Source organism: Gouania willdenowi, chromosome 18 (assembly GCF_900634775.1).
Source record: "Gouania willdenowi chromosome 18, fGouWil2.1, whole genome shotgun sequence".
Classification (NCBI taxonomy): domain Eukaryota; kingdom Metazoa; phylum Chordata; class Actinopteri; order Blenniiformes; family Gobiesocidae; genus Gouania; species Gouania willdenowi.
Window position 1 is genome coordinate 18,457,663 of NC_041061.1, and position 27,837 is coordinate 18,485,499.

At 39.1% G+C, this 27,837-nt stretch overlaps 1 protein-coding gene across 1 annotated transcript; it reads right to left on the minus strand.

The window, feature by feature from the left end:
- Nucleotides 1-306: 306 nt before the first annotated feature.
- On the minus strand, nt 307-27,756 carry serpinh2 (serine (or cysteine) peptidase inhibitor, clade H, member 2; the record flags this gene model as incomplete). The annotated part of the gene is given in 6 exon segments (XM_028475277.1): nt 307-395; nt 398-634; nt 15,145-15,377; nt 17,686-17,778; nt 26,075-26,188; nt 27,684-27,756. Coding segments are annotated over 6 exon segments (822 nt in total), but the record flags the coding sequence as incomplete, so codon positions are not given.
- Nucleotides 27,757-27,837: the final 81 nt, after the last annotated feature.

Sequence of the window (27,837 nt, forward strand, 5' to 3'; positions counted from 1 at the left end):
ACGCAGCTGTAGGAATCACTTCTGTCCGTCACCGTAGTGTCAGAGCACTCCTGATTGTCACATTGTTTTGGCTCGACTTGTCACTGAGTACTTGTGTGTGGGTGAGGAACAGTCAACATAAGTTACGCCCAGGACAGAATTGGAATTTCTATGAGCCGTCTAGATGTATCTGTGCTGGATCTGGCTATGACATTGCGTTATCATGAGACTATGCACCAGAATCAGTGTGTGACAGCTAGACGAGTGCAACAGCGACTGACATTGTCTCGAGTGTTTGAAGGTGAGAGGTGAGGATCAGACTGACTGAGGAGATGCTGATGTGGCTACAGTTCATCGTGTACAACCTCACCCTCAGCGTGGTCCAGAGCTCCCATCAGCAGCAGAACTCCACTTACTGTATGTTGTCTCTCACCATGATGATGAAAGGATGATCGGCGTAAAACAACTTGGCTTTTTCTACATTCTCCTCGTCCAGGTCGGCTTCCCCCTTCCCAGCCTGGGTAGCCAGCTCCAGGGACGCCCAGTGGAGGGTGCCGGCGAGATGAACCCTCCCGTTGCCTTTGTCAGACACTCCGGAGAAGTCTGCAGCCTCGGGGTCCCAGGCGTCAGTCAGGCCCAGGGCAGGCAACGCTTTCTAAAAAAAAATTGAAGAAAACTCACAGTAATGGAATTTATGATGTGCATTGACTGGTTCTCTGAAAGCTCCTACTGCAAGTCCCAGCCGCTGCCAGGATGCTGATCAATTATGCGTGCAAACAGTCCAAACAACGAGTGGGATGGGAAGCATATTTTAAAATTTCATGCTGCTGTGACATTCAGAAGCGGGCGACACGTGCTGCCCTTTCCTTATCTAACAACATGATTATCAAGAACATAAACATATCCTACGAAACAGTCAATCACTACATTTTTTTATTTTAATTTCAAAAAGTTATTTTCTGCCCCGATGTAACATTTTATTTACTTTCTGAAAATAATCCTGGATGGGAAGGGAGGCTGACAGTTGCCCTTGTTGTAAGTTGGCAGAACAAAGTGGGCGACAGGCAGAGTGGAGACGGAAGCAGAGAATGAATAATTTAAGAGTGATGCCCCGTGACCTCAGCAACTCCTTTGTTTCTTCTCTGATATGAATTCCACAGAAAGTCGTTGTCCTGACAGGTAGTTTATCCTCCCATGGCAGAGGGCCACTCACTGTGACAGGCTTCTCCCGCGGCCAGACGAGTGTGTGTGTGTGTGTGCCAACGTGTCCTCCTGTGTGTGTGTTGTGCAGTAGGTCGCCCAAAAAGGCTAGAAGAAACTTCACTACTCTCAGCCTTTTCTTAAATGTTAGATGATAAAAGTCTTCATTGGGAAAGATCTCGGAGGCAGACGATGACAAAGTCTTTAAATGTGATTTGTCTGGGCAAATACCATGAAAAATGGCAGTAAGCAATTAGGGTTCTCAGACTGTCGGGGAGCCTCAGGCAGCCCTGCTCTCTTACCAGAGGGCTAAAAAAAAAAAAAAAAAAAAAAAACATTTAGGAAAGACGACAAGATTGAATATTAAGATATGAAAATATCCATCTATTAAAACAAGGAATCTCTGTCTGTCTGCGTGTCTGTGGCTCAAATATCTCTGCTGTTCAGGGACAGACAGAGCTCATACTTTGAACATGCCTGCAGCTTGGTTCAAAGCTGTGCGAATTAGTCTACCGCGAGCAAAGCAGAGCCACGAGAGTCACATGTGCGCCCAGAGCAAACATTGCACAGCTCTGCTCCGGTGTGTGCCAGAGCCAATCACAGTGGCGAGCTAGAGTCACGTGTGAGGCAAGAGCCAATCGCTGAAGAGCTTGAGTAGCTACTTGAGCACACACCAGACGTGCACGTACACAGCCAAGCAGACACAGACCCGTTTCAGGGAACAGAAGTGCGCATGTGTGTGTGCACCCCACCTCCACTGTCCACCTGTGAATATTGACTAAAACGTTTATTTTGCCAATCATTCAAAACGGCATACAGCTTATATTCAATCTGCTCTGGTCACCAACTCTCTCACTCCGCACATGGTGGAGCAACAACAAAGTCCATAGTCTTAAAATCCAGAAGAAAAAAAAATCTAATTTTTTTCACTTTTTGGCCTAACCTCCAATTTTTTTTTGCATTTCAGATTTTTGTCAATATCTGTACTTTACTTCAGTTTAACCCCGTTTAAATGATGTGGTCATTGTTGCACTAGTAGGGTACTTCCATAGTCTTAAAATCAAGAAAAAAATCAACTTTTTTCCACTTTTTGTGCATTTCAGATTTTTGTCAATATCTGTACTTTACTTCAGTTAAACCTCGTTTAATGTATGTGGTCATTGTTGCACTAGTATTTAGGGCACTTCCATTGTCTTAAAATCCAGAAAAAAAGAATATCAACTTTTTTTCACTATTTGCCCTTACCTCCAATTTTTTTTTTTGCATTTCAGATTCTTGTCAATATCTGTACTTTATTTCAGTTTAACCCTGTTTAATTGATGTGGTCATTGTTGGACTAGTATTTATGGTGCTTCCATAGTCTTAAACTCTTAAAATTCTACTTTTTTTTTCACTTTTTGGCCATACCGCGCCTTACCTACAATTTTTTTTTTGCATTTCAGATTCTTTTCAATATCTGTACTTTACTTCCGATCAACCCTGTTTAATTGCCGTGGCCCGTTTTGCACTCGTATTTAGGATCCTCCATAGTCTTAAAATAAAAAAATAAAAAATAAAAAACTTTTTTTTCTTAGTGTCTTTGTGACTTAGTGTCGTTATTTGGCTTAGAGATGCCCAAAAACATTTTTTGCATTTTTTTCTCTTGTTGTTATAGCAATCATTGTCTTTACATGCCATTGTTCAGAACGTGACCAAATGCTGAACAATGATAGCTTAGCGTCAACGCTGCGTCACACTGCAGCTCAGACCAATGGAACACTGTTGTAAAAAAAGTTGAAATGTTGCCTAGCAACAGTTAACAGGAATGAACCAAAATGATGGCTCCCCTTAGTTTATGCCCCATTATAAAAAACAATTTTAATGTGTTTTATTTATTTATTTTGTTTTTAAAGGAACACATTTGGTTTGTTGGTAATACATTGTACGCATTTTTGTTAACTACATTTCCACCACAGGTACCCTTTGAAGAAGAAAGCTTTTCCATGATGTAGAGCTCTTGAACGATGTTTAAAACCATTTGGAATGTTAAAGGAAACCATAATGACAACACATTTTGAATATGTTGGTGGATCTCAGACCAGTCGTCGCAAATAACTGGACATGCCCAAAAACATTAAAATTATGAGCTCCATCCCGCCCACATCTCCAATTGTATGCAACATCGGTTCTCTGATACCTTTTCTGAGCTGGTGTGATAAAAAATTGCATAGCATTTTCCCAGCAAAATTCACACTGTTGCACTTTTTTAACACGTGAAGCACATTGAATTGCCTTGTGTATAAAATGTGCTTTACAAATACATTTGCCTTGTCTTGAATTGTCAGGATTTTGGTTTCAAAGTTGACAGACGCATGTTTTGAGGGCTAAGACCACGTCATGCCAGCTTGTGCCTCAACACAGCATCAGTAGGTGTTTAAGTACATACCTATGCAAGCATCTATCCATCCCTTTGTCTTCACACACTCGCCACCTCTTGCTCTAATGCACTTCTATTGTCTTCATCCATCATTCTTTCTCTTTATTCCCACTACAACACAGTTTTCCTACTACTGCTGCTGCTGCTGCTTTGACACTACCCTGGTCTCTCTATCCCTCATCTACTCCACGAGTTGCTAAGCTAAACCATTATTTGTTCCTTTCCATCTATTTTATCTTTAGCAGGCAAACTCACCTCAGAATAAGCAAAACATTGTTTCATTTCAAAGAATACCACCTAAGTGACCATGAGTTATGTTTTTAGACGTAATGGCAAAAATATATGACAAGATTAAGAGATCCATATATAGCTCTGATTTACTCTTCAAAACTGATTTCACACAGTAATAACATCAAAACATTTACACTGAAAAGATGAATAATCAACAGGTCATCTGAAAATGAAATCCCTTAATACCAAGTTGGCTAGCTAATAATTACTTAACTCTACAACCTTACCGGACCCGCCCACAGGGGCAGCTCCAGCCACCGTGACTCTCACGGGTCTAAATGTTGGAAAGAATGAATGAAATCCCACATTCTATCCCTCTATGTAATCCTAAGAAACTCAGCTAAAACTGTAACCAACCCAACTTCAGAGCAAAAGACCCTCAAAGAGGGAAAAAGTCAACAACAACAATCGGAGGGCTCGCCTGAACTTCTTTTTCTTTACAAAAATGTGTATTTTTGGCTTATTGTTTATGATTATCACCAAACTCGCTTCAGTTGATGTCCATACATTAGTTTAATTATTTCTGCCTTTGTAGCCTTCCCCATTGAGAATTTGCTTTATATTTAACTCACTGAGTGCCATTCCCGTCTATAGACGTCATTTGGTTTAGTAATGTAGAGTGCCACATAATCATTTTGCCATCAAAAGCCTGGTCTCAGTGTTGTTTTTGTAGTTTTATAGAAGGAAACGAATGTTGAGGTGTCTCTTAAGCAAAAAAAAAGAAAATTGCTTCAAAGTCACTAATAGCTTTTTCATAAAAAGGCGTTTTTCTCAGCTTTTTGTCACAAACTGGCAATTTGTGTGAAACTTGCTGATTACGGAGGAACGAAACAAGTTAGAAACAAAATAATTTTTTCTGATGAAAGCAGAGAGTCTAATCTTTCAGAATCAGATGCCAGATTCTATGGATCTTTAAAAATCAGTCAAAATGCTCTAAAATGGCAGGCACTGAAGGGGGCAGAAATTCTGAAAATGGCTGGTACTGAATGTAAGTCTGTGGGGGTTTCTTAGGCAGACTACAGATTTCTGTGTTGAAAACATGATTTATTGTCACTCAGTATCATATATTCCCAAAATTTAAAATAATCTGTAACCACTAAGGGTCCTACTTCAATCTGAAAAAAAAATAGCAGTGTAGAGTAGGTCATGCATAAGCTTTGAAAAATTTTATTTGTTATGGGTATGTGATTTTTGGAGAACAGAGGCTGGAAGTTAACAATTTTCCAAATTTACATTATCTGTTTTCATGATTTTAAAATTGATTTCAAATGCTTCTCTTTTTTACTATTTTTTGTGCCCTGTGTCGTGTTTTAAATCCTCGCGTGGATTTCTTTGAATGCCTTGTTGCTGTAATGTGCTATGATGATGTAGCTTTGTTGTGATGCGCCGATGAAAAAAAAACAAATCTGAATAAACCTATAGTTTTAATCACAAAAACAATGTTGCCTTTACTATACAAACTCCCCCTGTCAGAAAAGTTTTAGAGATATTTCAACATGCTGGAACACTGGGGTTTAAAATTAAAAATTTCAACTCAGCACGTTGCCTGGAACACAGCATAAGCGATTGAGATTCCTAATGTGTCATGGAGGTGCAACTGTACACTTTATCCTAAGATCAACCCCAGAGTTGCTCTTTTTATGCTTTTTACTCCTTCACATGAACTCTGCGTTTATGTAAAAGCGCTGCATCGATGCATGTGGATTGACTGTATGTTTAGTGCCTAAGTGAACCTTAGTGTGGGCCAGGCCTGAGGTAAGATGGCATTAAATCCAAGGCAAGCAGCAGCACTCAGTGTCACATTATTTCACTCCAATAGTTGAGCCTACTAAGTAGCAGGTTAGTTGTAGCGGAGGGTGGCGTAGGGGACATGAGGGAGCAGCCAGGACACATTATGGCTGTATCGTTGTACAGACAACTTCTAAAAGGAGTAAAAGAGCTTTGCTGATGGCAGAAGAAAAAAAAAATCAGACACGTTCTGGTGGGAATTTAGAGTGGGAGTCAATGTAAAAAGAAAATGTTTATAATTGTTGGTTCGTAATCTGTCAGGAAAGAAGGAGATAATAACAAAGATTTTAAATGTTAGATATATATATATATAGTCAGTTCTTAAACCTAATGAGGAAACCAAACACAAGTCCTCAAAAAAACAATACAAAATGTATATTAACCATTTAATTTCTTGCAGTAAGTATTTATTAGTAAACTAGTTAAATACAATGGGTTGTTATATTGAGCTGAAGCAGGAAAAAAAAAAGAAAAACAAACACTTTAGTTGTGGTTAATAATTCATGTATACAGGCTTTAAACTACATTAATTATACAAAACAGTACATCTTAAGATGTGCTGTATGTTATATAACAGATCTGCTATAGCACCCATACCTCGGTACTCGCAAAACCAATTACTGTGAAAGTATTTTTAGTCGTGAGAGTTTATGAAACGTACCGTATAAAAAAAAGTTTAAAATAATTGTATAATGACGCTTTTTGGTTATAAATAGTCACATGCTGCTTTCTTCTCATTACAGCCAACAAACTTACTATGAATGGTAGTTGACAGCTTTCTACCTAAAACACTTGGGCAGTTAGTACCGGTAATCTGCTTTAACACTGGGATAATTCAGGGAACAATGTCTGCTCCCAATATTCATCAAAACATTTTAAGGATATGATATCATCAAACAGCCGGCTAGCAACCTAAAAACCACAGTTACTTCATTTGAGCAATTAGAGTAAACCTGTTTTGGAAATCAAAGCTGCTGAGATGGTAAGTTTGAATCTGCCACTCAAAAGTCTATTTTAAACTCAACTATGAGCACTGGCGAAAACATTTCTTGTAGACGAATGCATAGACGTGTTTTTACTTCATTCTTACTGTGATTTCTTCACCAAATAACAAGAACAAAGATTCTCCTGACACCATTCTTGTTCTCAGTATGCCCCGTGATATCACCTCACTCTGCAAGACGTTCAATTTCAGCAACATTCAGACCTTTCTGTGTAAGCTTCGAAATAATCATCGGCCATTGTTCTGCCGCAACTTTCAGTCCCTGAAAACATCAGAAATGTGTTGAGAAGTCGTTTTTTTTGGGGTAAACAGAAGAAAATTGCAGTAAGAATAAAGTAAAAACTCTTCTATGGGTCAGTCTACGGGAATCCTCATCCCACAATGCAGTGGGCTAAAGACATCCGACAATGCCAACAAGCCCAGTATTTTGTAAAAAGGGCTGGAGGACTTATGGGTTCAGGTGTGAATCCAGCTGATTACCATAAACTAACCCTACCCCCCCAAACAAATGATCCCTGGTTAACCACACTGTGTCAACCCAGTGCTCCACCTAGGGGGAATGGGTGAGAGTGCAGAGAAACAATTTCACTATGCGACAAATGAACAATATTACTGTTTTTCATATAATCCTGTTTTTAGCAATGTAGGGCTAAAGATCGCATCGATTCATACTGTTTAAGCCACTCCCTTTTTTTCTCGGCCTGAGCAGCAACAGGACATATTCAGTGTGACTAATTCTTGTTCCCAGAATGTGAGTTTTGAAACTGGCATCAATACAAACCTATTAAATTACATCGACACTTTCCTCCTATCGTCTGCTCTTTTCAAACTCAAAGACCTTCTGTCTAATGCCTCATCACCATCATTTTGTCATTTTTTTTTAAATGGTCTTCTACCTTTGTGCGTAATCAATGTACTCAGCAGCTCATTCACTCACCCACATAGACTAGATAAAGGCTGCTTTATGTCAGAAGGACATTTGATCACAAACATGGAAGAAAAGGCTCATTTTTTGACGATAGTAAAATAATAGCTATCGGACATATTTGATTGTTTTCTATAATGTGACGTAAATGGAGCTGCATTAAAACTGCTGGCCCTGACACAGTCTAATGCAGTGCGCTCTTGTAAATATTTGATGGCCTTTTGACCTCATTTGTCATGACTGAGTGAGCTCTCAGGAGAGAACTCGTATGTCTTAGTCACCAATCAGAGATCTAGCAAAGCTTGGACATTAGCATGCTTGTGCATGGGTGCATGTGTGTGTTTGGCCTAGTCTGTTAGATGGGAGAGAAAGGGTAGTTTATTCTGTGACCTGAGGGCCAGGCACGTTAAGACAGTTCGCTTTCTGAAGCTATGCTCAAGTCTTTCACTGGAGGAAAACGATACAGTGAAGGAATCAGAGGTGCAGCTAGAGAGAGGACATTCTGCCTCGCCTCTGAGCATTCACTGACCCTGCTCATCCCCTTCCACCTTTAATGCTCACTTCCCTGGCAAATATCATTCCTATTTAGGTCAGATGAGCTGAGGTGCAGATATTTAGTGATCTTACAGAAGAGAGAACAGAAGACGCAGTGGTGATAGGACAAAGATGACAGAGGTGAAGGAAGAAACAAGCTCAGAAATGACAAATCCACTCATCAACACTTGAATTGCTTGAACGTGTTTGTTCTCATTTGCCTCTGAGAAGAAACGAGTGTTTTGTAGCAGAGAGGGGATCAACAAACCTCTACACACGCGCAATTCCCTGCCCGTACCTTCATACGCTGCACAATAATCTCCAATCGTGACAGACAGAGATCCTCCGTCAGATCCTGCATTAATGCACGGAGGCAAGCAGCTATTTGCCTGACCCAGTTGTAAAGATGATTGTCGCAGAGGACATGGAGAGCTGTCGCTGGTGCCAATGGGGGCTGAATTAAAGTGTAGGTCAAGGGGGTGTTCAGAGTCTCATCCTTTCCCTAATGACTTCTCAAATCCACTTTCTTGTTAGGGCAAACAGAAACGGTAGCTTGTGATGAGTCATACAAACAGAGGCCAAAAACCTGGTGTGCTTATCCATAATTAGGTGACTTTCAGCCTGTTTGAGCCTTTTAGAACAGGGGTTCTCCAACTTCTTGGATCCAGGAACCTCCTACAGAGGAGAAAACTTTTCAAAGACCCCTCATAATCCATACATCAAATAAACACAGTTTACTTCCATTTGTAGCCCTAAATGCCATGGGAATGATATATTCTTAGAATGCTTTAACCTAATTATTTAAGATATTTGTAGCAGAAATTAACTTAACCTCTACTAGTCTTGTATACAGGTAAAACAAAAAAAAATTGAATATTGTAAACTCCCAAACTGGCCTGGCCTGAACCCCATAGAAAATCTACAGGGCATCGCCAAGAGAAAGATGAGAGACATGAAGCCCAACAATTCAGAAGAGCTGAAGGCTGAAGTCTTCCATAACACCTCAGCAGTGCCACAGGCTGATAGCATCCATGCCATGCTGCATTGAGGCAAAAGGGGTCCAAACCAAGTACAGAGTACGCACTATATGCGTCCTCTTTTTAATGATATTCATGTACACTGAACAAAAATATAAACGCAGCCAACACTTTTGTTTTTGCTCCCATTTTTCATGAGCTGAACTCAAAGATCTAAAACATTTTCTATATACACAAAATGCCTGTTTCTCTCAAATATTATTCACAAATCTGTGTTAGTGAGCACTTCTCCTTTGCAGATATGATCCTTCCCACCTCACAGGTGTGTAGGGATGGGTACCGAAACGCGGTAGCAATATGGCACCGGTTCCGACATAAACGGTAGTAACCACACCGAATAAGATCGAACATTTCGGTGAACCCCCCCCCAGTTGTTGATCGTGACGTTAGTGTCGCTACCCATCAGCAGTTTCAGCACACCCGTTGCTCATAACTGATAGCGAGAGGATAAAAGACCACATGAAGTTTACTTAAAAGCCGTGTTTGCTAATCTACGTGACCCGGAGCCAAGCACGTCAGAAACAGCAGCAGCCAGTGTCGACCTCCTTGGACAAACTGAAGTGAATCCCGCTCCCAGCACTGCCAGTGTGGCGGACATCATCATAGATGATGAGAGCAGCCTTTCCTGTTCTCGTCAGTCAAGTAATGTAATGAAAGCTAATGGCAAAAGCTAGCAAACACCGTTGCCATTCAACGTGTGACAACAACATATGAGCTATGTCCTATACTTCAACTCAGTGTCCGCTGATTTTCTGCTTAATGTTAAGCTCATAACAAATCGTGTATGTAGACAAAATGTTGAACTTAAGCTTTAACACCAGATTTAAAAGGCACAGTTTTGCATTTACACAGGAATGCAACAGATTGGCTAGCTCAGGGGTTTACTGCAACCTGCGGCTCAGGAGCCACATGTGGCTCTTTGACTCTTTTGCAATGGCTCCCTATAGCTTTAAAAAAAAAAAAAAAAAAATTAAATGTTTTTGTATTTTTTTTTTTATTTACAAATGCTATTAAGGATTATTGACAAACAAAATCATAACAATATTCATCTCCAGTATTATACAGTTTAATACAATAATGTTTTATTTGATATTATTTCAATGTTTTTGTTTATATGATTTCCATATGTTACTAGTACAGTATATATATATATATTATTTAAGGTAAAATTGTGTTCACTTTGGCCCTGAAAAAAGTGTATGCGGTTTCATTTTTTTTTTTTAAAGCACCGATTTAAGCACCGTTGAAGCACCAGTATTCGTGTGATTTGCGTGTATGTTTGTGTGTGAGAATAGACCATCCTACCTAGGTGAAGCTGGCCCCCCACCCCACGCAAGACTCTGTGAAAACGGTCTCAATCGTTTGTGCTGCGTTAGTGCTGATTTGTGCTGAAAGAGTTATCTTTTGTGCTGCTTTCGTTTTCAAGATAAAACAAGTTTATTATAAAGCCCCCCACAACGTCCAAATTGAACAAAAATGGTCTCAACCGTTTGTGCTGCCTTAGTGCTGATTTGTGCTGAATGAATGACTAATACTTTACATGCAATGCCAACAAAATTAAGTTCTCATACTTTTCATCAAGAAAAACATACATTTCAATCTGTGACACTAAATGAGGAGAGTAATTCTCTTTTTAGCAGGCTGCCCGAGCAAGTCGCTTAAGACACTTCAGCTGGTTCAAAATGCTGCAGCACGTGTACTGACTAAAACTAGGAGAAGAGATCACATTACTCCTGAATTAGCCTCTCTGCATTGGCTTCCCATAAAATATAGAATAGAATTCAAGATTCTTCTTCTCACTTATAAAGCCCTAAATGGACAGGCACCAGTCTTTCTCAAGGAGCTTGTAGTGCCATACAATCCCCCCAGAACACTACGCTCTCAAAATGCTGGCCTACTCGTTGTTCCATTTGTCTCTAGAAGTAGTATAGGAGGAAGAGCTTTCAGTTATCAGGCCCCACTTCTCTGGAACCATCTACCAACCACGGTTCGGGGAGCAGACACCCTCTCTACCTTTAAGGTTAGGCTCAAAACATTCCTCTTTAGTAAAGCTTTTAGTTAGGAACCAGCTCATAGCTCATAGTTAAGATGCAATAGGCATAGACTGCCGGGGGGGTCTGGCATGCTCGGTTGGAGAGAGGTTGGAGAGGGCGTTAAGAGAGAGGTCATTTAGGTTAGAGAGGGACCGGAGAGGGTCCCATTCCTCTCTCAAACACTCCCTCTATGTCTGCTTCTTCCCTTGTGTGTTTGCTCCTGTACTCCTTCTGGCTTTTGTCTTGCAGGTCCGTGGGATCCTTAGTGTGGAGTTACAGAGTCTCAACAACTCTGTCTCCACCCTTTCCTCTGCACACACCCAACACAGCATAACGTGGATGGCTGTTCCTCATAGGAATGGGATCCACACAAGGTTCCTGCTGCTTAACAGAAGGTTTTCCTTGCCGCCATGATGAATTCATGTTGGGTGTGGGATACATATGTATGAGTATATACGTATATATGCATATGTGTGTATCCATAAAATGAAGAGTCCGTCCTTAAGACTGCTCTACTGTAAAGTGTCTTGAGATACCATTGGTTATGATTTGGCACTATACAAATAAAAGATTGATTGATTGATTGATAAGCATTAAGAGTGCAGTTCCTAAAAGCACATTCATGGCCTTACTTTACAGCACTGTGGCACTTTTATTTTCTTATTTGTTAACATGCCTGTTGGGTATTTTAAGATGAGGCACTATTCATTTTCATATTAGACATTTTTACTTAATATTATTTTATTTTGCATTGAAGTCTAAAGTGATATTTTTTTTTATTTATTGCTTGATTGATCAAGCTATGTCACAGAACTGCTCTGTTTTGGGTTGAATGTTAAAATAAGGTGAATAAAATAAATAAGGGACATCCTGGATTTGTTTTTTGCTCTTTTTTATCTTTTTAATGTATTATAGAAGTATCAGATCGGGACTCGGTATCGGCCAATTTTCAAAATCAAAGGACTCGGAGGTAAAAAACCTGATTGGGACATCCCTAGTATTTATACACTGTAAATGTACAGTACAGTATGTTTATTTTATTGGTACATTAGTCCCCAAAAGTAGTTATACACTTTTGGAATAATTTTTTTTTGTTTTTAAAATTCTGGGGGTCCTCGTACCCCAGTTTTGGAACCCCTGCTTTAAGAGGTAGTAAAAAAAATAGTTTTTCCACTATGCCCTTTCCTTCATCACCCGGTTACACTACAATAAGGATTGTTATGAGTCCTTGATGAAAATAAAAACAGGTCAACTATGCATGTTTTTGATTCCAATTACTTGAAAGACTACAAAAGTGTAAACACAACTGTGAATTGTTAAATTGGCCAATCATTGGCCAAAGAAAGTAAAAAATAAGTGAAGAACCAAAATCTGGTGCATTATAACTAAAAACTTATGAACATCAATTGAAACCTAGAAATCCTTGGCAGCCTTACTAATCTACAAATTCAGTCAATCACCTTGATACATATTTTAGCGGAGCTAAATGCAAAGCCAATTTCTGAGTCACTTTCGACTATTAGGCACGTGTTAATTTAGCGATTCCCCTTTTGGAGCGCAAACCCCGGCTTCTGTCATTTTAAATGGCAAATGTCTCCTTTCAAAGGTCGCATCAGGCGTCACTAATTTAGATTAATTCTGAAACCAACTTTGTGACTGACTGAAATTAATCATGCTTGATCAAAGTTTTTCTCTCCACTCTGCAAACTCCTGTCTGGAGAAAGAAAGAAAGACTTAAGGACGTACACTTGTTTTTTTTCTCCACTATCAACAATCATGCAGCCGGGAAGTAACACAGTGAGCTTCACATGGGCAGCACTCATAAAAAATACATTTGCGTTACAGTTTTTCTCAGTTTATAAAATAAAATGTAGGTTAAAATGCAAACAAGGATAATTTATTTAATTAAACTTCATTAGTTAGTATTAATAAACTTATGGACAAACATATGGACAAAGGCATTTGGTCATACCTGCTTTTCACGGTAAACAGTAATCTTAAAGACTCCACATACCGAGACATTTTGGACAATGCTTAGAGCAGTTCATGGAAGGTATCTTGTTATCCCAACATGACTGTGCCCCAGTGCACAAAGCCAGGACCATAAAGACATGCTTGAATGAGTTTGGTCAGGCTGGCACAGAGGCCTGATCTTAAGCCGTTAAACTACATAACTCACATTTTTAAAACTGTACCTGTATGGCATCCAAAGTTTGTTCTCATAAATACTCTGAGAGGGATTTACTCGCAAATATCAATGGGAGAAGTTTTTTTTTTTACTTCACCAATAACAATGAGTTTATTGTCAAAAGGCCATGTGGCTAGAGCTTTGAAAAGTTTTGTGGGATGTGGAGTCCCGTAGACTGATGCATAGAAGTGTTTTTCCATCATTCTTACTGTGATTTCTTGCGTTTCTTTGTCAGACAGTGATTTGCATCACGCCATTTTTGTTTTGGTTTGTGTATCATGTTAACAGTGATATGACGTCACTCCAATATAGGTCCTATTTGGGTGTTTCAGTGAAATCCACAATATCAACATTGCCATTAGCTTGCCAACATCTTCCAATGTATGAAAACATTGTCATATACACTTTGAATACGGAGTAACTTTTTACCAATGGTTGTGATAATCCTAAATTTCTTATTCTTTCTATGGCAGAAGAATCTATTGGGAACTAAGAAAAAAAGGTGTCTTTAATCAGTGTGATCTTATGAGCATGGCTTTCTCAAATAGCACATTAACAAAGGTATTACGGAATTTGACCGAATAAAGGAGAAAAACATGTATATGGATACATTTTTCCTGGTCTTAATCAGGCTCTTCTTCAACACATATCAGCCAAGATGTCTTTTAGGGCTGAAGCTTCATGTCACGTGTACAACGTCTGAACTCATATTAGCAAAAGCCTGTACTTGGCATAGATGTCAGAATGGACTAGTGTCCGAGTTAAAGGTCACAGAAGTGCAGGTCAGGAAACTAGACAGGAGAAGGTGTAAAAACTATGGGGAAGAAAAGGAGGATGGAAAATGATACACTAAGAACAAAGCAAAGCATGTTGGATGGAGCAAGGATGCAAAAATACATAATACAGAAATATGAAGAAGGAAATAACACAGGAGAGTGAATAAAAAAAACAGAATGAAATTCAAGTCGAGTAGACCCAGATAATGAAAAAAGGATGAATGGAAAAGTAAGTGAGAAAAATGAAGCGGAAGAATCAACAGAACAATGTCGAATGTTGATAAGAGAAAGGTGTGAGGAAAGGGGAAATGGGCTAAAAAAGTACAATTGAGGCTGCATGCTAGAAATCACTCAGTCACATTTTACCATAGCACTGAAAATCAACAGAGTAAAAGTCTGCAAGAGACCTGCATTACTCACACAAGACATCTAGTATGTTAAGTAGCTGCATTAAATATCACTGTTTATGTATTTTATTTTATTTTTGCTAATGTCAATATGTTTTCATCTGATTGTTTGATTAAATGAGACAAAGGGAACATTGGTTACATCTCCTGTGTCTGAAGTTCAGTATTTTTCAACATTTTGCCTGTGATTTATTCATAAAATAAGTGGGAAAAAATGTTGGCTTCAATTAAGATTTTATTACATCTTAAAGTTCTTACTTCCCTGTTCTGTGAAGCAGAGGTCAGTTTAGGTCAGGTTATTGGCTTTATAGTAAAGTGTCTCACTGGCTGAACAATCAAATGTTAAAGGAAAAAAGCTCGCTCAAAGACATGGCCTTGAAATGGTAAAAGGTGTCACTGGTACTTTGATTATATCGGTGAGCTTTTTTAAAAGATGAGATCAATCCAATCTTCTTTCGGCACTTCAGAGAAGTCGAGAACTTTTTTAACGTGTGGTTGCCATGACACGTGAGAATATTAAATCGGTGTGAAATTCAGAGCACAGAACATGGAGCTTGTTGTACCAACCTGCTGGCTGAGTGAGCTGCTGATGTTGGCCTTTGGCAGGGAGACAGCCAGGCTGCTTACGCTGGCCTTTATCAACCGCTCGGAGATCAGCTCTGGCGTCAACAACTTCTCCAGAGGGGCCAGCTTTTCCACGTGAAAGGGCAGCAGGAGCACCAGGCAGGCCTTGGCATCCCAGAGAAGTATCTCCAGAACCTGGACCATGTTGTTCACGTCTTCATAGTGGCGATACAAACCTTTCAGAACAAAACATGTTGTGGATCAGTGTAACCTTGGATTTCTACTGGATGCGTATTTGCTCCGAAACTGCTGCACTGCACAGAGCAATCTGCTGTCCGGCAATCCCCATCGTCTCCAATTTTACTGCGTATCTGTTGCAGCAAGGACTCAGAAGATCTCGCTAATTCATGTGTAATTGTGCGATATATATATATATATATATAGATAAGTGCAATATTTATGTGAAATATTTTAATTTTATCAATTTTAAAAGTAGTAACGTGGTATCAGCGAAAAGGACTGGTCCCCCACCGAGTCCAGGTATGTACTTGGTTTTTGGGTAGAGTCAAAATTGCACCCGCGAGAGCCAAAACGCACAATTTTCAGGCCAAAATGTGGTATCAACATTATTCCCAACTCCGAATATGTGCTCGGTTTTTGGCGAGAGTCCAAAATGGGCCAGCTGGAGGCCCCGGGTCGTCAGTGTTTTCCTCTGCCAGGGGTAACCTTGGTCAATGGATGGAAGTATGATCCGCCTTGAACACGGAGTGTTTTATTTTGAAAATAATCTGGATATTTTATTCTGTGTCTATACACTACTTCCCGTCCTGCACTGGCTTATTTTCGTCAAATTGCTGCAGCCCAACTCTGGCATCCGGCAAGAATAGAAGAGCTGCGTATTTGCTGTAGAGGGCTCCTGCATGTTGCAGCTGATACAGAGCTGTGGTGGAGCGGATTTGGATGTGGTGGAAATTGGCATCTTGACTTTAACTCATTCAGTGCCAGCCATTTTCAGATTTTCTTCCCCCCTCAGTGCCAGCCGTTTTTGAGCATTTTGACTGATTTTAAAGACCTACAGAATACTTTCTACTATGACTATGTAAAATCTGACACCGGATTCTGAAAGATTGAAGCCTCTACTTTCATCAAAACAGAAGAATTTGTTTCTGGCTCATTTCATTCTTTTGTAATTGAATAGAGCAAGTTTTACACAAATCTTCAGTTTCAGAGCAAAAAGCTGAGAAAACAGCCTTTTTCTAAAAAAAAAAAAAAAAAAAAACCTTGTCAGTGACTTTAAAGCTATCTTTTTTTTGCTTTAGTGACAACTCTAACATCTGAACATTGTTTCCTTATATAAAACAAAAAACAACACTGTGACCAGGCTTTTGAGGGCAAAATTATTATTATTTTGCTATCTGGGTCAGAGTTGAATGGATTTCTTACTGTATTTTGGCGTTCCAAGTTTGTCTCCCGTCAGTCTGTACACACGCAACTTCCTCTTCCTCCCGGACATGAAGAGTGTCACTGCGTTCCCTATTTTTTTATGGTTTTATCTCACCATCGCCACACTATCCATGAGTTCCACACATGCTCTGATCGAGTGTGCGCTGCTGGGAACGTCAACTCTCGTACGTAGCGCCATTTTCTGTCTCGTAAACGCCTTTCCTTCTCTCCTTCTTAGCTCTGCTGAGCATGTATGATCTCTCATCCAAAGGTGCGCTGCAACCTCCTACGTGTCACCTATTATTTTCCTATCTGGCTTACAGGCTGGGGGTATTTTGTTACCCCCCCACTCTCCTCCCGACACACAGCGATGACCCGTTTAGCCCTGTTAGTTGATGGTTTTATCTCACCATCTCAAGATTATCAATAATCTACTCAGGTCCACACATGTTCTGTGTTAGTATGTGGTGCTGAGAGCTGCTGGATACGTCACAATATCACTCCGTAGCACCATAATCTCACTCGTTCCTGCTTCTTCCTCCATTGCTGGGTAGCATCAGCGGCTAATCTCTTATCTAAAGGTGTACTGCTGCCATATTCAGGGAACAGTTGGTCACTACAACACCCCACAGCTTAGATATTGATGAGTGACCTCCGCCAGGGTGTTTACTAGTAATCCCCGTGATAAAACGCAAATGACGAGTTATCTCGTCAATAGCAGTGAGCGTTTGGATTTGAAATGATGAGTTATCTTGTCAATGGCACTGAGTGCGTTAATGGAACCCTATCAGCTCTTTTGCAGTTCCGCATCAGTTTTGGATGACAATCGAGCAAAACAAGGTAACCACAACCTGAACCCTTTCCAAAATGAAGACAAACACACTGTAGTGAATTTCTTCAGCTATGAAAAGAAAACCATCTTTTGCCTTGTTTTGTGGCGATAAATAAAATATGAGAAGCATGCTAAGTAAATCACAAGACACGCAGTGATAAATAGAAAGAAACATGGCTGGTCTTCACAGATGTTTCCATTTTTTTTTCTTGCTGTTTTTTTGTCACGATGGCAGAACCACAGCAAGGACGGACGACAGTGTTTTATACCTGCTCTGTGCATCATCACTACTTTGGTGCATTTCTTCCCTAAGAAGGCACGACGATCGCTGCTATCCTCGCTGAACGCTCGCTCCCACAATCCTAAACAAACAAAAAACGCGGCATAAATGTAAAGCAGCATTTTTTTAATTATTTTTTTAAATCTCAAACCTTCGCCAAGGAGTTAATATATTCACCGGCTTTTGTTGGTTTGTTGTCTATTAGCAGGATTACGGTACTTCAAATTACTTAATGGATTTTGACAAAATTTGAGCCAAAGACAGACCTTACGCCTTGGAAAATTCCATTACATTTTAAAAGGGGATCTGCAAAACATCTGAAAAATCCCTACTTCTCATAACATTTAAAAAATTCATATCTCTGCTTTTTATTGGCCGATCTTTATAAAATTTGACTCAATTACCCCATTGAGTTTCATCCGGTTCCAGACCGCGCATCTCATCACAGTTTTTCTAAAAAGAAATGTGGGTTTCCATGCATTTGGATGTACTGTATCGTTATTAATGGACATAGACATGTCTTCTAAGTCTTTAGAGTGTGAATGATTATGGTATCAGGATCAGAACCACTGATCCAGATAACTTCCAATATCTGGCAAATATTATACTGTACTTTCCTCTTGGCGGAGGTTTGTGCTCTTTATGTGCTCTTGTCTTAAGTTGTAAACTCCATGAGCAGCAGAACAAATGCCTATAGCTTTCCTATAGTGAGGTCAGTGTCTATTATTCATGGCCCTGAAGCAGAATATCATAGGAAAGTACAGTCTTGGTAGGTCCATAACTCACATACTAAAACTAAGTCTTTTAACGGATGAAAATAATAATCCTAAACAATCTCGATCAGGGTATTGGGAGTTTGCTTCATCACATTGATATTCAGAAGGATTTGTTCATGAAAAATTCATTAGAAAATGTTCATTTCAATAATTGTATTCAGACTTTCTTTTTTTCGATTTCCCCAAACTGAAGCTCTCCAAACTTTTCTTCAATGTCAGAATTAATTTTAAATGAGCACAAAATACTTGCTATTGCTCTGCTTGGGTAAAAAAGATCAAATGGCACAAGGTAAAATCTTTTTTATATATAAAAGCCAACATTTACAGGCCAGAGGAGTAGACACATTTTGCTTTGTTCTGATTGGAAGCCTGTAAAGAAATTGACATTTTCACAGCATCCTGATTGGTTACTTTATCATTAACTAAAGAGGTCTGTAGGACATGCAGCAGTGATGGAATCATCCTTCCCTGACATGCTCATACGCGTTGCTGGCATCCTCTCAGAAACATGATCACAGTGAAATTCCAGAAATTGCCTAGGGTTGCCTGAAGAAACACTTGTGTCGAGTTTGTGCAATGTTGCCACAATGACTTAATAATCTAGGAAATAAACTCTATGCTTGGCTATATAGTACAGCACAGCAGCAGATGGAGTTCATTCATATTCCTCATCAATAAACACCGAAATAATTGCAGAGTTTAGTCATCTGAGCCTTTTAGTTATTGACTGCAGATATAAACTTTGTGCAGAATTCAGAGGAGGATCAATGAGCCCAAGAGGCATTATTAAATTACTGAACAATTATTTAATTATTAACTGATAACTCAGAGTAAGCCAGAGCACACAGGTCCGCTGAAGCCTTTCAATATGTTTGATCTATTTCAGTCTACATCCACCAACAAATCTCCCAGTTTTCCCAGTTTAAAACATGCTCCACTGGTAATGGGACATGACAAGAAGTCAGGCAAGATGGCAAAGAGCTTGAGATTGACTCCCGTCTTTGAGAATTAGTAAATGCAAAACCAAACAAAATGGGAAAGTACGAGAATGTTCAACATGGAGAGCCAGAAACTCCCTGGCTCAAATACGATGAACCGTTTTCAGAGCTTGAATTCCCGACTATAACAAATCAAAGGCAACTCAATGTGCTGTAAACTATTGGCTAAGTTATCAATCGTGAAAAAGCAATGACACCCAATTTTCTCTAATCTTATTTGTGAGCTGCAATCTGCCTTTCTCATCAAATAATTTGGGGCGTTTATGCTGCAAATTGATAAACCAACGATGGCGGTCACAGATGGAGAACAAAAGTTGTAACAAAAACAACAAACGTAATTAATTAAATCGCTTATCAATGTATCGTCTGCCAGCCAATGTTTTTTTTTTTTTTTTTTTTTTTACTGCATTTCAATCTGATTTCACAGCCTTGCCTTTTTTGTACACCTGCAGGAAGAAAGCAAAGAAAATAGAAGTAGAAAGGCATAATTTAAAAAGCTATAGATGAGAAAGGAGGTAGATTAGCTGAGCAACAACCAAACACAAAATAAACCCAAGAAACATTGTGAAAAGATCTGTCAAGCTTTCACGACAGTTATGGCAATTCATTTCATTCATTTATCCAATGATTAGATTAGAAGGTGTGCAACAGCTGATCCATGAACTGAGGTGTGCACATCCCTGTCTGCCACAAAGAGGAGTATAAACGTGCAACGATTAATCGACATTGTCCACAAAAATCGATAACAGAATTAGTCACCGACAAATGTAATACACCTTTTTGTGGTGACATCATCATCCGGGACATTTGCCTTATCAACGCCTTCCGCCATTCTAAGAGGGATATACATTTGCCTGAAAACCGCTATTTACACTATTTACCGTGGACAACACGAAGGTTTTACTCAATGTCTAACAAATATTTCAGCAGATTAGAGCCAAACGCCAAGCACCGATATGAAGGGAAGGTACATTTGGTTGGTTTGGAATCATGTCCATACCAAGCACCTGAAGGTTCATGGCAAAATGACCCGACAACATGGCCAGATCTCCAATGGCCTGCTATTTACAAGTACCTCATTAACAGCCCTGGCGTCTACACAATGGAGAAGATGAGGACTTACAAAAGCTTTGATGTATATAATTTCTTTGAGGTAGACTTATGTATTTGTTTTTGTGCCTATATAGGCCTTTTTCATCATGATAAGTGGCTCGTTGTGCGATGGGACTATGCTAGGCTAGCGACGCTAATAATATAATAATGATATAGCTTAAATTGGGTATATGAAGCACATTTGTTTATTTAATATACTTACAGTTCATATACAAGTCAACACAATGCACATTTACTGTTAATTTCACATTGCTTGTCTTTAAGTTCAATATTTACATTTCATTTCCATTACATATTTTATTTTAATTTCTCATGCTCACTCATGTGGTTCTCTGGCATTCACAAACCCGGCATGAAAGCCCTCTAGTTAGGCCTAGCCCTAGCTCGCTAACTAGCCATAAATATTTCAGTCATGACTGAATAAATTTCAATTTAAATGTCTACTGCAAAGATACGACCACTTTGATTTTGGGTTCCATGTAGTTCCAGCGTTGTTTGTTCGGAGGAGTGCTTGGATCCATATTTCCGTTTCTGGCCTTTTTCTGTAGGTATTCTGTAGAATATGTTTTCCTTCAGCCATGTGTGGTTATGACAGCCATATACTACGCAGGATTTGGGCATTATGCAATAAAATCAGGCAGACTGCAAGATCTTCACCATGTTGTCAGCGGTAAATAGCGTTGTCAGGCAAATGTATACCCCTCTTAAAATGGCGGCGCGCGTTGCTAAGTGCTGACATCATGCGAAAAGGTGTATAGTCGACAATTGTCAGTTACGTCATCACCATCTTTTTCAAGCTGTGGATGGAGCTGAACATTGTTTTTCATGAGGAGTGGCTCATCTCACCTTCTATATATCTTTGGTCAGAGCTGTATGCACGTTACGCCCTCAATTTAGCCAAGAATGCCCTTAAAAACATTGATCCATGGGACAAAATTACCGCCAAGTCTTTTGTCAACAACTTATTAACCTCTGGAGTGCTTACCGGAGCGTCGCAGTGCCGCCGCCCCTCACACACACACAGACGCTGCTTGTCACAACCTGAAGCGGTCATGCAGTGTCACATACATCACGGACCGCTACCAGACATCCAACAAAGTGAACCAGTCCAAGTTCCTCCGACACAAACACATTGACAGATGAACCTGCAGCAACAATTATCAACTGGAAACTGAACTAAAGCTAACTAAGCCAAGCTAACTCTCCGACACATTAGACTGGGCTAAGAGCTAACGCTAATGACTTCGTAAAAAAGTTTATATTAAAGAGTAAAAACACTATTTCAAGTTATTTTTACTTTTCATAAATGAATTGCATACAATAACATTAACATAGTGACCCACATGCACAAATATATTCCTTAAAATATCAGTCAGCAACTAATGTAGTTTGTTATGTTATTACTTTATTAATTTATCTATTAAAGGGGACATATCATGGTTTTAAATCCTTCCTTTTTACAAATAAATCATACAGCTGTGGTCAATATAAAGCAGAACTGCACTGCTTGGGTCTGAATTCCTCATTATTATAGATCCCCAGACCCCTTTTCTACCCCTTTACTGATGTGCTGTTAAGAGCAACTCGTTTTGGTGCGGTCTCTTTAAATGCAAATAAGACACTTCATACCCCGCCCCCTCTCCAGGTTCAACTCCACCCTGCTCGGCCATTTTTGTAGTTTGATAGAAGAGATATGGCTATGTAGCGGTGCCGAAAAAGTTTATTCACACGTTATTTACAAAATGTCAACAACAGAAGACTTGTCCATCCAGCCTTACATGTTACAGCCAGAGTCGGACCCGGCGGAGCGAGATGAAAATGAAGATGATGAACCTGCTGAACCCTAACAAGTGAGCTAACACAAGCATCGAGCTAACGCTAGCGCCAAGCTAACGTCACGAAATGCATTTTAATACAGTCTTTTCAGAGACAAAAATGGCAAAAATGAAATGACTAATGAAAACTTTAGACTTAAATTAAATCACGTAGGCCATATCATCAAGGATCTAAAACGAGCACACAGCGCTAACATATGAAGACGGTGCAACTGCTAATGCTAACAAAACAATGACAGGTACGTCTTATCATCACACTTTTTAGCGTTATTTACAGCTTACCGAAGTGCTCTGTTTGTCGTCTCCAAAGATAGAAGGAATTGAACCCTCAATCAGACAAAGTCTTTCGACAAATCCTTCTTTATACTGGCGGAGGTTGCAGAAGCAGTCATCCTTGAAGTGCTGCGCGCACACAAAAATGATCTTACCCACAGATGTGGGTACATTTCTGTGAAAAATAAAACTCAACCAGGCACTTTGAAAAGGTTCTGATGCTGGGAGACGGTGTAATGAAGCGTGTGGGTTACTACATCCAACAACCAAACATTTTGATTTCTTCTCTTGTAACATCTGCATCCTGGAGCTTGGACTACAAAATAAAAACGAAAAATAAAAATGGCGGATTGCTCGAAGTGTTGGGCCTGGAGTCGATGTCCTAATTTGGTAGTTCCGCTGACGTTATTGTTCAAAAAACGTAATAGAGAATCGAAAAAAATCGAAACAGATTGAAAAATATGACCAAAACAAAATATAAAGATGTCAACGGAGCACCTGAAGAGATTAATTTGAACTTTTCTGTACTTCTAAACAATCTAAATATACATCAAAATGCATTCAAGGGCTAAAAAAGTGGATTTAGCATGATATGTCCCCTTTAATGTTAGTACTGAATCAGATTTTAGTGATAAGTTCAATTTCATTTGTGTTTGTAAGGAACCTGTTTACACTTTAGGTTGGGAATAGTTTTATTTATTTATTTATTGTTTATATTTATCGTAATTTTTATCGTTACCGTGATAAATACCGGAAATTATTGGGATACATTTTTAGTCTATATCACCCATCCCTAGTCTGGGAGCATTTCACCTTTGACACAATAAAAAAAAAAAAAGCTTACCTGTCCCAAGCCACATTTAAAAGACAGTAGCAACGTAGAGCAAATAATTGTAGGACTTGTGATCAAATTAGTCGATTAATTGTTTCAATAATCGACGACTAGTCGACTATTAAAATAGTCGTTAGTTGCAGCCCGAGCGCAGAATAAAACCAAGGGCCGCAAAGGCGCAGATGTTCACCGTGACACAGAGGAGAGCAAAATGCGGACACTGGTTACTCAATTATTTAGGATGACACATCACCCCGATGGAGGATGTATAACCTCTCCGTGACTGATCACAGAATCATCCTTCATCTGCTGCGTTTCTGCACACTGAGGTGCACACGCTGGCACAGATGATGATGTGGAGGAAAGAAACAAGAAACTTTTGCTTCGGTCTGTAGATTGTTAAATGTGTGTGCGGGCAATTTTTTTATACTATATATAGCACAGGAATCCAACGGACTTCCAGATGACTAAGCAATTAAAAAGGACACTAATCGACTTTAAAGTCACTCATTGAGTGAGCAGGCTGAAGGGTAACAACCAATCAGATCTGCAGCTTTTAGATCCCAATTGTAAAGTGCAAATCACAATACTGAGTCATGTTTAACTGACAAATGACTTTGGTTTGTGGTCATTTAAAGAAAGTACTTCCATAACTTAGGTAAAAAAGTGATAAAGCAGCTGGAGACGAAAAATGACGTCAAATGTTGGCGTTGACGCTCGAATGTTAGTTTTAATCTACACCAGGGGTGTTAAACTCATTTTAGTTCAGGGGCCAAATACAGAGCAGTGTAATCTCAAGAGAGCCACAGATTTATGCGGGACAACAAGTCATTTCAACATTATTTTGCTCTAGTTTGCGCTTCTACGTATACAGAAAATACAAAATATTTAAGAAACCAACAATATCCAAGCAATAAGTGACAAAAATCCATCTCAACAGGAGGTTCACTTTAAATTTCTTAAATTTTGTCACCAATTTCTACTCAAGTAAGGGAAATATTATGTAATAATTTGAGGAAAATTTAAGGAGTTTGAGTTATTTTCAACACTTTGACATGTTGACCGTTGACAGCATGTGCAGACAAGGTAAAAAAATGTTTTTTAAATGACGGCAATAAAGCCTTATAAGCACCGGGAAAACTGTGAGTCCCTGCAAATTTTTTTTTACACAATGATTCATGTTTTCTTTGTCCTCTTTACTTTGTCCTATGGGCCAAATTGGATAGTCCCTAGGGCCGGATTTGTCCCCCGGGCCTTGAGTTTGACACAGGGGATCTGCACTGCGTTTGTTGACATTTTCAGAAAAAACAGCATGCGCTGCAAGCTCACTTAAACACTATTTTCTGCATTTTGAAGGCCATATTATGTGAAGTAAGCTGAAGTTTTTTTAATCTTTGTTACAAATTGGATATTATGATGGTGCTGATTAAAAAAGAAAAAAAAAAAAAAAAAATGCCCCACTAAGCCGGTTGAAACACTGTACTGGCGAGAACCCCGTCAGGTTTTACACGGAAAGATCCGAATCTGGCCGAAATGTAATATCTTGCAGAATGTGGTAATGATGTGCCATTGTCCTTATTTTAACTTGTGTGTCTGTGTATGGGGTGGGTGTATTTTACACTATGTGAAAGCACTTTGAGCTGCATCTCTTTGTAATAAAAGCGCTTTTTATAAATAAACTAGGGGTGTCCCGATCCGATATTGATATCGGATATCGGTCCGATATCAGCCAGAAAACGAGTATCGGATTTTATTGGACTGCATCTCAAATCTCCAATATATATTATATTCATTCAATTGTAGAACACTGTAGATATTATGTTGAAAGTTAAAATGTATGTAACCAATTGGTTAATAATAAATGGGTCAGTTTTTCTCATACCTACTGTTGCTGACTATTGTTCTCTGTTTGAGAATAACAAAATAAGTAATAAAAGTATGTATGATTCGTGCTGATATTGTATCGGATCAGTATCGGCCAATACGCAAGGCTGCATTATCGGCATCGTATCGGAAGTGAAAAAGCTGTATCGGGACATCCCTAAAACAAACACTGATTGAATGATTGATCGATTGATATTTAGGGGAATACCGGGAACAAACTAGAACAATCACTGTCCTTGTCTGGTGTAGAAACACAAGAAATCTCGATAGGAAAGAAGTCAAAATACTTCTCTGCATCTGTTTACGGGACTCCATATCCCACAATGCAATGCGTGAAACTTTTATGAAAATGTCAACAAATGGAGTGTTTGCGACGGAGATGAAAAACTTTCAAGCGGCAATTTCAACTTTTTACTTTTTTCGAGCAAACGATTTATTGATCCATGAGGCGTACATTACACAATATTATTGCCTCCAGCAACTTTAACATCATATTTGGACTTTATTTGGACATAGAGAAGAAGAAAAAGGACTGCTACTGCACGTTAAATTATTAAATCAAAGGAAAAACCACTGATGTATAATATTTAGGAGAAGCGACTAAAAAATTAAAAAGACAAATGTGTGCGTGGAGGTGTGTGTTTTTGTGCGTCACCTGTACATGTACCTTTAAAGCGCAGTGCGTTTGCAATGACCAGGCTTCCAGCCTCCAGTGTGAGTTCGTCTCCCTCCAGTGGAGGCCCCTCTGACCCTCTGAGGCATTTGGGTCCGAGCGCAGAGCCTGGTACAGACATAGGCTTAGAGCCCAGCTGTGGTCTCCCACAGGTGCAGCAGCACTGGGTGACTTACTAACGCTGCCCTGCACCAGCAGAACTGGGACAGAAACCAGGAGGCAGAGACACACAACGGACAGCATGGCCGATCTAAGAAATAGCACAGGAAGCAGAGTCAGCTGGAACACATGAACTACTGTACATCAGAGATGGGCCACAAAAACATAAGGGCCACATTATAAACATGAAAGTGTCTATTCGTACGGTTGCCGTAGGGACAACCCCTGGTGCTATTGGTCCGTTTACCAAAGTACACGTACGTAGCGTCTTAGAGTTAGGTTTAGGGTTAGGTGATAAACCTATATCGCAACAATTTTTAGGGTTAGGGTTAGGTTAGGGGCGCTGCGTATGGATAGATTGTCGGTATATTGATACGGCAACGGTACGGATGGACACTGCATATAAACATTCACGTCAGTATTTAGAAAAATAACCAATCTGAGCATTAATACAGGAAACAACAAAAGGTTTTGTGTTTTTGTTCTTGTTTTGTGTATTTTTGGGCATAATTGTAGAGCAGAATATGAATTCAGATTTCGGCAAAATTGATTTGATTCGCGATTCCAATTCAATTATTTTTTTTAATATACTTGAATATGGAAAGGATTCTCAGAGAACTAATGCTGTAGAAAAGACATATCAGGCTATTAAAAGAAAAAAATGATGAATCCTTCTTTTTAAACAAAGCCCTAGGTCACTATTGTATTTTTGTTATTGTTTTGTATATTAACACTAACTTTGCAAATTGTATTGTTATTTCGAGTACTGTATTTCAGTTTGCATTTTGTGTATTTTTGTGGTTTTGTATAATACTTTATTTTTGTAGTCATCTTGTGTGGTTATTATGGAGTAGTTTTGATTCTTCTAGTTATCTTTTGCATATTTTTGTTGTTGTTTTTGTGTATTTCTCTATAATTTTGTGTGTTAATTTTGACCTAAAATGTTTTATTTAGTTTCAGTCTTTTGACTAAAGTGCAACTCAGTTTCAGTCAAACTTTTGTCATCGGTGTTATTTCAGTTAGTCTAGTTTTAGTCAACTAAATGAATTTAAGATTAAGTTATACAGTCGACTAAAATATATAGCATATGCATTTCTTAAAGATTCAACTAGCATTGATTAGCCTGATATGGAATGGTATTAATGTTTGCAAATATACAGACAGGTTTAATGTAACCACGAGTTCACATTGGATTTCAAGCCATGTGAACATTATTGCTTCATGTGTATTAGTGACACTTTTTGTGCCCATGTTTTTTTTTTTAGTTTTTTTTGGTCAAGAGTGCTGTTATTGTCACTTAAAAAAGGTAGTTGACAAAAACAGTGACAAATATTTTTTAGTGAAAATCAACACTGGCGTGGTTTTGTGTATTTTTCTAGTCTTTTTGAACATTTACTTTGAGGTCGCACAAAATAAATCCAAGGGCCACGTTTGGCCCCCGTACCACAATTTGCTGAAGCCTGAATTGCATAAACATTACAGCTAAACTGATAAACAATCTTCTGCTTAGTGGTTATCGTTTGTATTTTATTGTGTGTGAGGTGGATGACACATTTTATTGTGTAAATTTAAAATAATAATAAAACTACAATAACCAA